The sequence below is a fragment of the Phacochoerus africanus genome, chromosome 13, assembly GCF_016906955.1.
Source record: "Phacochoerus africanus isolate WHEZ1 chromosome 13, ROS_Pafr_v1, whole genome shotgun sequence".
NCBI classification, from domain to species: Eukaryota; Metazoa; Chordata; class Mammalia; order Artiodactyla; family Suidae; genus Phacochoerus; species Phacochoerus africanus.
The window spans coordinates 47,442,242-47,453,997 of NC_062556.1; the positions used below are offsets into that span (position 1 = coordinate 47,442,242).

Sequence of the window (11,756 nt, forward strand, 5' to 3'; positions counted from 1 at the left end):
CATATCAAGTGTTTGGATAGAACTAAAATTAAAATTGAGAAGGGCCCCTATCATTTTTATTATTCCCTGTAAAATACACAGTTTGGGGGAGGGGTGGGGCTATGTAGTTGATGCATAAGAGACCCATATATTCGCCCTCTATTACAGATTGGAAAATTTCATAACATCTAACATTTTCAATCCTATACTCTAAATAAACTGCCAAATGACTCATTTTCCTCATTTGTCTGGGATTTAATGGCCAATGATAAGCCAAAAAGTAGCCGTCAAAATATAAGATAATGCTATACCAATAGCAAGAACGTACCTAACAGACCACTGACCCCTTATCATGTCCTGGAAAACGACATCCTGAAAAAGTGGTTTGGTGGCCAAGATAAGGCAAAAGCTGCCCTGCTTCATCTAATAAAAGAAATATGCATTCAGAAGTCGGGATCCAGATAAGGGTTTCAGCAGTCCGTGTATATATGCAACTTACAATAGTTTCCTTTTTGACTTGCATTTAACCAGCAATCTGACATTCCTAAAGTCGTAATTTCAAGAATTAAAACCATGTGACACACTTTTGTGTCTCAAAGTTCTTACATCTCACTTTGAAAATTTTACTGGGATGAGGGGGAAAAGTTTTTGTTTTGGTGGGGGTCTTGGTTTTGTCTTGTTTATTTTTTGGCTTTTTTTTTTTTTTTTTACTACAACGTAAGTTTTCACTTTAACATCTCCTTTAATTAACCTTAGCAGGTAGGCAAGCATAACACTCACCTTTTGAGTAAAAAATGAAAAAACAACTTGTGGTGTTTATCAAAGTAATAATAAAGCTAATGCAAGAAGATATCCTGTGTGCCAGGCATTGTTCGAAGCATTTTTACAAGTATGAACTCATTTCAATGTCACTGCAACCCTATGGGGTAAATGGTATTATGATTCCTATTTATAGTGAGAAAATTGAGGTAGAAAGAAACTACTTTCTTGCCCACAGTCTTACAGAGAAGCAGAGGAGTCAGGATTCAAACCCAGACAGTCCAGAATCCAGACACTAGGCACTGCAGTTTACTATGCCAATGTAAATACGCTTTGCATTAGTTCAGACAAAGCACTATTGGTTCATAAAAATCAAGCTGCCGGGACTCCCAGGATCCCCTGTACTTCTGATGAAAAAAAAAAAAAATAGTCTCTAATTAGCAGTAAGTCTTTTCAGTCAGTATTTTTTTCCATTTCTTCATGGAATAATGTCATTTCTTTCAGCAAAGAAATAACTTCAGAGTATTACTATACTAGGTGTTCATTTTTATAAACATCTCACTTCCTTTTCTTTGTTTTTGAAATTACTGCATTTCAAAATGTAAGTACTTTTTTATTTTTAAATAAGAGGATAAATCAAAAATACATTACTATGGTGGAATATACACCAACATATATTGGTAAATTAATTACATTAACATTTTTTTAAATGATGAGGCAAATAGGAACCATCCCCTTATTTTTTCAAATAATCTTTTTCCTCCTTCTTTTGTATTTTGGAATATCAATACATGCACTATAAAACTGCTTCCCAAGAGATACTTTCAGGAAAAGTATTCTGTGCCAGTATTAGCTTTATCAAAAATTTATTTAATTAAAGCTTAACAACTTCGAAGCAAATACAATGTGAAGAATGCTCACCTATTTTGGTATTGGTGTATTCTACATTTTCTTTCCTTTTTTCTTTTCTTTTTTTTTTTTTTTTGGTCTTTTTAGGGCTGCACCTGCAGCATATGGACGTTCCGAGGCTAGCGGTGGAATTGGAGCTGTACCTGCCAGCCCAGGCCACAGCCACAGCCACGTGGGATGCAAGCCACGTCTGTGACCTTCACCACAGCTCATGGCAATGCCAGACCCTTAACCCACTGAGTGATGGCAGGGATCAAACCCGTGTCCTCGTGGACACTCATAGGGTTCATTATCGCTGAGCCACTACAGGAACTCCGTCTACATATACTTTCTATTACCAGTCATCAATTAATCAAGAACCACAATCTATGAACACACATGAGAGCTCTGCAAGCAGAGAAAAAATCCTGTACTATGTGTGTCATGGTGTGAGCTGGGAGGCATTTCCAAGTCCTTCTGGACACAGCATCAATCAAAATATGGATATGAAATGAACCTCCCACAGAGCTTCAAGACAACTTTTTAATTTATCCTTGACCAAGCAGTTATAGCCTTCAACATATCAACTATAAAATTGGTATTATTTATTTCTTACACAAATGGAATTTTAATGTATACGTGCCTGCTTTAATAAAAATTAATTCCAGGGAGTTCCCATCATGGCTCAGCAGTAAGGAACCTGACTAATATCCATGAGGACACGGGTTCAATCCCTGGCCTCACTCAGTGGGTTAAGGATCCTGTGTTGCCGTGAGCTGTGGTGTAGGACGAAGACGAGGCTAGGATCCCATGTTGCTGTGGCTGTGGTGTAGTGGTGTAGGCTGGCAGGTGCATCTCCAATTTAACACCTAGCCTGGGAACTTTCATATGCTCCAGGTATGGCCCTAAAAAAGCCAAAAAAAAAAAAAAGGATTCCGATAGCAATAACACTGGATATGACACAGAATGAAGGTGTTTTAGTGACCACTCACAGGGACTCAACGTCAAGAAAGATGCAGTTAAGTTTTATTTCCTACCAGGACTAACACGCAGATACACTTTTCACACAGGTGAACTCTTAGGCCTGGACCAGTCTCACAAGGTGGTGCTCTGCTGGGTAGCAAATGACAGCCCATCCTCTAACCCCCTAGCACCCATCTAAAACTACCAGCATCATAAAGCCCAAATAAAAGGCTGCACACTGATTAAATCTATGTCTAAGTCACAATATATTATAACTCAAGATAGAAACAAAACTTGATTAATGTCACAGCATCATTCAACAGAAACTGAAAAGGCTTCCTCTTTGTAAATGCCTCAAGAAAGGCTGCATAGAACAGCATCGTGGTTAAACTTGAGGTTTTTCCCCATAGGACCCTCAGTACAATTTAACTCATAATTGCTTCTGGGGCACGAATAGCTTATCTAAGTCCGGGCTTTAAGTGGGTATGCATCTATCATCCTATAGAAAATCTTTACTAATTATATAAAATTAAGAGTGAGCTATTCTAGTGGAAATCAATAGATGGCATCTGAGCTGAATCAGAGATAAACTGATTAGTGGAACCATGTGTAAATCAAAAACAAACAAAAAAGAAAAACAAAGAATTCTCTTTCCTAGGAGTTCCCGTTGTGGCACAGCAAAAATGAATCTGACTAGTAACCATGAGGATGCAGGTTTAATCCCTGACCTCGCTCCGTGGGTTAAGGATCCAGTGTTGCCGTGAGCTGTGGTGTAGGTTGCAGATGCACCTTGGATCCTGTATTGCCGTGGCTGTGGCTGTGGCTGGCAGCTACAGCTCCCATCGGACCCCTAGCCTGGGAACCTCCATATACTGCAAGTGCAGCCCTAAAAAGCACACACACACACACACACACACACACACACACACAAAAGAATTTTCTTTCCTAAACCATACACTGACTGAATGAAAAAATTAAGTTCTCTGCATTGGAATTTAAAATATCTCTGGGTATCCCGTTTGCTTACTCACCTCTTCATAATGTAAGATTATGAAAATGATATCAAGCAAGAAATGAAACTGCTGTGGGGCTCAATCTAACCATATGGAAAATAAGGAAATTCTAGGCCAGATGATCCCTAAGGTAATAATACACAGAAGTGGTCTTACACCCAACCATTAAAAAAACGTAGGTCCTAAAAGGATACACAGGAAAGCCTAACATTTCTGTTGGGCTTTTAAAAGTAGATAAATAATATTACTGAAGTGGTCTTATACCCAACCATTAAAAAATGTAGGTCAGCTACAAGTCTGCAAAAAGTTACTTTTTATCTTAGTGTGGCCAAAAACATTTTTTTCTCCTTGAACCTCTCCTGCTAGTCCAATCTTTATTCCTGGATTATACTCCCACCAGAAAGAAATCTAAATGTCAATGGCCTCAAACAGGAAGGTTGGATGTGTGTTTTCCAGTGGGCTTGTGATAGAAGCAAAGCAGAGAAACTACAATAGAGCAAAGAAAAATCTTTTTTTTTTTTTGGTCTTTTTTTTTTTTTCTTCTTCTAGGCCCACATCCACGGTGTATGGAGGTTCCCAGGCTAGGGGTCTAATTGGAGCTACAGCTGCTAGCCTACACCACAGCCACAGCAATGTGGGATCCAAGCTGCGTCTGCAACCTACACCACAGCTCACGGCAACACCAGATCCTTAACCCACTGAGCAAGGCCAGGAACCAAACCCGCAACCTCATGATTCCTAGTTGGATTCGTTAACCGCTGAGCCACAACGGCAACTCCAGCAAAGAACAATCTTTTTAAGTTAAGTTGTTCAGCCGTGATTCTGGACATTCACCACAAAAAGCTTGTGGGTCAAGGGGAGAAAATGTCATCACAGATGGGGTCAGACTTCCATAATAAGGAAGTAGGTATTTTCCTATACCCAGCCCCGCGGGAGGTCTGGAAGGCCTCAGCAGTATCTCCAAGGAACCAATGTGTCAGGAATTAAGAAGAACAGAAAGATACTAATAATTCTTTTCAGTGAAAGCCAGATTGGACTTTTTTGTGTGTTGTTTTTGTTTGTTTGTTTGTTTGGTCTTTTTAGGGCTGCACCCTCAGCATATGGAAGCTCCCAGGCTAGGGGTCAAGTTGGGGCTATACCTGTAGGCCTAAGCCAGTGACAGCAACTCAGGATCTAAGCCACATCTGCAGCCTACACCATAGCTCATGGCAACACAGGATCCTTAGCCCACTGAGCAAGACCTGGGATCATCAAACCCGCATCCTCGTGGATACGAGTCGGGCTCATTACCACTGAGCCATGACAGGAACCCCAAACCAGATTCCATTTTCTGAGTCTGTTTCTTTTAGGATTCTCATTTCTACATCTTCTTGGGACTGGAAAGAAACTCCTTCAATGTACATATGCACCTCCAAATTAGCACATTCATTTCTATTAGTTCAAAATTTAAATGAACTGTGGGCTTCAATCGAAGCCTATGGAAATGTCAATGTGGAACAGAGTAGAAACAGGACTTTTGTTTGCAATCAGCCTTTCACACGATCATTCATGATCTTTGATTACACCAGGCATCACATTTCTTCACAGCCCGGGAAGGATGGCATGCATTCAGGAGACAGACAAAAATGATTTTTTTTTTTTTTTGACCGCACCCGTGTAATGTGGAAGTTCCCGGGCCAAGAATCAAACCTGCGACGCAATTGTGGTTTGCACCACAGCCGTGGCAACGCTGGATCCTTAACCCACTGCACCACGAGGGAACTTCCAAAAGTTGATGCTTAAATTAATGGAGACCATCAGGTGGAAGAATGAATACATTTTTTAAATGAAAATATTTAGACCTCTAATCACCTTGATTCTGAAGCAGTGTCCTGTCTAGTAAACAGGGAAACAAGGAAGGGCATTAGCACAGAGAAAGAGAGATGTCCCAAACCAGAGTTTAGAATAAAAAGACATTCCCAATAAGACACCAAAGAACACGGCTAAGCTCAATAATAGACCATAATGAGTGATTACACTATTTTGATCAGTGCATATGAGAGAACTAAAGAACCAAAACTGTACCACAAAGTACTTAATCAGCAAAAATCTTATTTTCTCATTTTAAAAGTTTTATAAGGGAAGTAATGACTGTCATTGACTTCTGGCCAGTGAATTTCCACATAAATTATTTTTTAAATAAAAGCTTAAAAGCTGAGAAGCAATAATAAGGAGAAACAAAGATGCTTGTCTATAAAAGGAGGTACTATATTTGATATATATATATTTGATATATCACACACAATTATATTTTAGCTACTAAACAATTAAATAAAATTAAGCTTTTAAGAATCAAGTTCTGGTAAGGTGAAACAAAACATTTGCATACTTGCTTTCCTTTAGCATTTCAACGTTGTGCAAATGAACCTACCACTCAATAACCGTGATATTAAAAATATCTTGCCTTCTTTTTCTCAGCCTGCTTAAAAACAATAAACTACATGTTTTTAATAATTCAGAATAGTGGTCCTGGAGAAGGATGCTTAATCTGAATTTCAAATTTCAAATTAACCTGAGCTTTAAATAGTACCTTAGGAGTTCCCTACGTGGCTCAGTGGTTAACGAACCTGACTAGGATCCACGAGGATGCAGCTTCAATCCCTGCTCAGTGGGTTGGGGATCCGGTGTTGCCGTGAGCTGTGGTGTAGGTCACAGACACGGCTCAGATCTGGTGTTGCTGTGGCTGTAGCGTAGGCCGGCAGCTACAGCTCCGATTAGACCCCTAGCCTGGAAACCTCCATGTGCCTCAGGTGCAGCCCTAAAAAGACAAAAATAATAATACGTTAGCCTATGTGCCAACCCACCCTCTGCCTTGCTTGCCTGCGAATATTTAGAGATTCACTCCATGCATCTAATAAGATATGAGGTACCCAAGTGAAAATTACATTTCACAGTATTCTGGACTTCTCCCTCTCATTATTCTGAATTGTTCCAAATATCATGGTAATTGTGTGCATAAGATGTTTTCTCTGATACCAGTGATAACAAGAAAAAGAGAGTTCAGAAATTACTGGCTTAAAACCACACGCATGAATATCTTAGGAAATAAATACACACTAAAGTGTTCAGAGTAAAGGGACTTGATGTGGGCAACCTACTCATAAATGGCTTAGAATAAAGAAAAATGTATGCATATATATGTATGCAATCAGACAGAATGATAAAGCAAATGTGGTAAATGTAAAAAAAATTGATGATCTTGGATAAATGGTTAGCAGTTCTCCACAATATTTGTGCAACCTTCCTGTAAATTTGAAATTATTTCACAATATCCTTTTTTTTTTTTTTTTGTCTTTTCTAGGGCCGCATCCGCGGCATATGGAGGTTCCCAGGCTAGGGGTCTAATTGGAGCTGTAGCTGCCAGCCTACGCCAGAGCCACAGCAACTCGGGATCCAAGCTGCATCTGCGACCCACACCACAGGTCACAGCAATGCCGGATCCTTAACTCACTGAGCGAGGCCACAACCTCATAGTTCCTAGTCAGATTCGTTAACCACTGAGACACGACGGAACTCCCACGATATCATTTAAAAAAATCTCTCCATGATTATAACTAGTAAATGTGTGTCTAAGTAACTTACTAACTGAAATTATTAAGAATTTTGTCCAACAGTTTTACTACTGTATAAATAATCAATAATGCACAGGGTAGTTTCTCGGTGGCTCAGTGGGTTAAAGACCCAGCTCTGTCATTTGCTGTGGCTCTGGCTGCTGCTGTGGCGTGGGTTCAATCCCTGGCCCAGGAATTTCTGCATGACTGTGTGGGCAGCCAAAGAAAAAGCGCACAGGTGTATACCTCTAAAGATATGTACAACAATACCCCAGGAGAATATGCTTTAAAAGCCAAAATACTAGAAATAACCCATATGCCCATGGGCAAATGAATGGATTGACTGTGATACAGTAAATAAAATACTATTCAGCAATAAAAGTGAATGAACTGAAGTGCATATAAAAATAGGCATGAATCTCACAAAGTAATATTCGGTGAAAGAAGTGAGATGAAACAGAATTTATGCTGTATCATTCCATTTATAGAAAGTTTAAAACCAGGCAAAACTAAACTATGGTCAGGATGAGGGGGTCGAGACTGGGTGGGGAAATGGGAGGAGCTGGAGGGGTGCTGGTAGCACTCCATTTAGTGACTGGGTGGGGGTAACGGGGGGGTGCTCACTCTGTGATAAGACACGATGCTGTCTGCTTAGGATCGGTGTACTTTTTAATGAAAATGTTAAAGTGTCTTTTTGGCCTTTTGATTCTATACTGTCAAATTACAAAACATTGTACAAAAAGTAAACAAAAATACAAAAAAAATAGCTCTGATTTTTTTTTTTGTCTTTTTGCCTTTTCTAGGGCCACTCCCGTGGCATATGGAGGTTCCCAGGCTAGGGGTTGAATCGGAGCTATAGTCCACCGGCCTACACCAGAGCCACAGCAACGCCGGATCCGAGCCGCGTCTGCAACCTACACCACAGCTCACGGCAATGTCAGATCCTTAACCCACTGAGCAAGAACAGGGATCGAACCCACAATCTCATGGTTCCTAGTCAGATTCGCTAACCACTGAGCCACGACGGGAACTCCAATGCTGTCTGATTTTTAAAACTTCTCAGAGCCAAGAAAACATTACAAAGCACCAAAAACAGGATGATTTTAATGATGCTTCTGATTTAAAAGCCCTCTGCATGTTTAAATATGCCATTTCAAATGAGATAATGTCAGTGCAAAATTACTTGCCCTCTGACTTCAATATCCTCCTGTTAGAGTGAGGTACAGAGAGCCAAGGGAAACTATACACAATAATGATACCCACACCTAAGCAGAAATTACTGAAGATATATATATAACTTTACATTAAAAACTCTAATCTTGGAGTTCCCATCGTGGCGCAGCAGAAACAAATCCGACTAGGAACCATAAGGTTGTGGGTTCGATCCCTGGCCTTGCTCAGTGGGTTGGGGATCCGGTGTTGCCGTGAGCTGTGGTGTAGGTCGCAGATGTGGCTCAGATCCTACACTGCTGTGGCTCTGGTGTCAACCGGTGGCTACAGCTCCAATTAGACCCCTAGCCTGGGAACCTCCATATGCTGCGGTGCGGTCCTAAAAAAGACAAAAAACAAAAACAAACAAACAAAAAAACCTCTAATCTTTTTTAAAAGTCACTGCTTTTACACTCTATAACCAATTCATAGCTCATCTTCAACCTTCTTGGTGGCTTTCCCTAATTGTCACCTTCAGGCACTGTTCTGCTTCTGGAAGGAAACAAAGATTCTCCTGCTGCTCATTTGAACAAAACAAGAGGAAATTGCAAATGGGTGTCACGGAAAGCATTGTATTCTTATTAATAGGAACTACTACAGAGATAATAAGACAAACTGACATTTTGATAGGTATACATTCTCAGTTCTCCAAATTCATTGCTTCTTCAATATACATTATGCTAATTTTATGGCTAACTTCCTGTAAATCTTCTGCCATAAGGTTGTCCCTGAAAAACCCTTTAAAATCAATTCTGTACCAACTTCCTTCACTAGAAATTCACTGTTTGAACATAACTTTGTACTAATTCAGAAGAAAGTTCAGATTCAAAATTTTATTAATCCAACATTAATTATTGTTCTTGGGGTACCAAAAAATTGACACACATAGATAAGAGATATTCACAGATAACTCAAGGGTTATTCTAATTTAACTAGTTATCGTGGGTTACCTAACTATATGCTAATTTTTGGATTTCCTAAGTCTAAAAGAAAGGAAGTGGAAAGAATACCCAGGAAGGTCTGAGTGGCACACAGGCTCATTTTTAGCATGTATTCCTCTCCCTGATTGCGAGAATTGCCAATTATCAAACAATACCCATCAGCAAGAGAGTGGGTAAACTCTGGTCTATTAAATGGAATACTATACAGCAATAAAAATGAATGGCTCAAGCTACACATAAAAATAGCAATGACTCTCAGAAACGTCTAAGCCAACAACAACCCCTTTAAAAGAACTTCCAACTTATTCTAGCACTTTCCAAATACTAGACTATCCCACTGAGAATGTGTAAGATCTCAGTGCAAGGTCAGCTGTCTGAAAGAGTTGCTGACCACATGATCCTGGTACCCATTATGTGACTTAATTCAGAAACATCTATGTCATTGCAAAAGCAGATAAATGCCTAGGAGATATTCCATATACTTAAAATTATAGATATGTCATCTTCATCACTGAGGTACAGTTGTTTAAGTCAGTGGCTTTTGGGCTCCCTAAGATATGTCCAAAGAAGGTAAGATTAAAAAGGCATGATCAGGGGAGGATTTCTTAGTATATGTTAGCACTGGGTCTTGTTCCAAACAAAGCAAAGCTTAGACTCTGAGGCGCAAGGCAAAGAAACACACAAAACTGTACAAAAAAACATAATCCAAAAAGTAAGATTATCATGTCCCCGAAAAGCTTTGAAACATTGGTTTTAAAAGTTTTCTTCATATTAATTTGAATTGAAACCAATATATTAGAAACAGGTTAGAACAAGCACAAACGGATGCATTCATGTCACTCTAAAATTAATCAGCCACTTCTTAGTAACATATCAGTATATCACTGCAGAAAATGTTGCTTTGCAAACAGAGGACACTGATCTCACCTGATTTCATTTTCATACTGTGGGGACAGTCTACCTGAATTCTGGTAAAAGCTTTTCAGGAAAGAGGGGGCAGTGAAGGAAGGGGCAGAGGAGGAAGTATGAAGACTTGGAAGACTGGTGGAAGAATTATTCTCCTTGTGCATGCGCCGAACTGACGGAAGGCTGCTGAGTACAGAAAATACAGCAAATGCGTCTTAATTTATATTTTGGCACAATCTTCATTCACTGTGAAATAGCATAGACACAGGTTCTTGCCATTGATGTAATGTTCTTGCCATTTTTTCCGTTTATATGGGAAAAAATTTATATGCATGCAGTTCTCTATTAGATGACTATGACCCAGTTCCTTGTCTCACAAACGGAATTCCTTGTCTACACAGTGTTTGTCTCTAAAAAAAACTTTTAACAATTTGAGGACAGAAGGTGTCTGTCTTGACATGCAAAAGATACTTCAAGGGGAAAAAGTAGGAAAGCACAAATAATTACAGGAAACAACTTCCGGAAGGAAACACTGATGATTCGTAGTAGTTCAAGGATCTGATTATTTTTAAGATATAAACCCTTCCAAAAATTAAAGAACATGTTTGATTGCTGGAATTCATCACAATACCTTTAACTTAACAAACATTAAGGTCCCAAGTTCTTTCCTGCAGCCTATGGAATTATGCAGCCATGGGTTTATTGGAATCTCTAAACATCCTACAAACATTTTTTTTTCGAGAAGAGACTTCTCATAGAAAGATTTAACCATGATATAAATAGTACCTTTTTATCTTGACAGAAATCCTTTGAGCATATACATTACAAAATGCAGAAAACATAAGGAAAAATAGAGACATCATTTATAGTTTAAAATAATTAATGTCAAGTTCTTAAAAATGACTTTCCTTGGAAAAAAAAGACTTAATGCCTTGGGTAAATATAAATGATCATAAAAAATTTTTGATATGCACATGAGTAATACGTTTTCATTTAAAAAATCTGAGGATAATTCTATTTACCTTATTTTCATGTATCATAAATATCTTATTTTTAAATATAGAATCATTCAAAAAAACAGCAGTTCCATTGTATCATTAAAAGAAATGCTGGTAAACTTGATAACAACTAATACAAAAATTAATCTTCTTTGTACTTAAAGTTGTGAGGGTTGTTTTCCTCTGACTGGGATCCCTATCAGACTGTTTCCTACAACAAACTCATAGGTAGAGGAGAAACAAAATTAGTTCCAGAATATAAATTCTGATTTGTGCTACTCATTAAGATGTATAATCATTCTACGATTCCCATTTTACTCCCTTTATTATAGCTTACCAAATGCCAAAGGATTTTGTTAAATCATTTTTTAAAAACCATACAATTTCTAATGGACACGTCCCATCAATTATGGTATATGCACCTTTTGTATAGATTATCACTTTATTCTAGGTAAAATGCTTAACACTTTTCGTACTTGGCTTTAATTTACTATGAAATAAAATACAGCC

At 38.6% G+C, this 11,756-nt stretch overlaps 1 protein-coding gene across 4 annotated transcripts in view; it reads right to left on the bottom strand.

The window, feature by feature from the left end:
• The window catches only part of TBC1D4 (TBC1 domain family member 4), a 214,575-nt gene that overhangs the window by 35,752 nt on the left and 167,067 nt on the right, over positions 1 to 11,756 (bottom strand). For 2 of the 4 annotated variants that reach the window (XM_047755694.1, XM_047755697.1), the window contains exon 11: positions 10,270 to 10,434. The exons of 1 other annotated variant lie outside the window; for it this stretch is intronic. In XM_047755694.1, the coding sequence (XP_047611650.1) occupies positions 10,270 to 10,434 (165 nt within the window). The remainder of the gene's footprint in view (positions 1 to 10,269; positions 10,435 to 11,756) is intronic. One more of the 4 variants, XM_047755695.1, reaches the window with a different exon arrangement.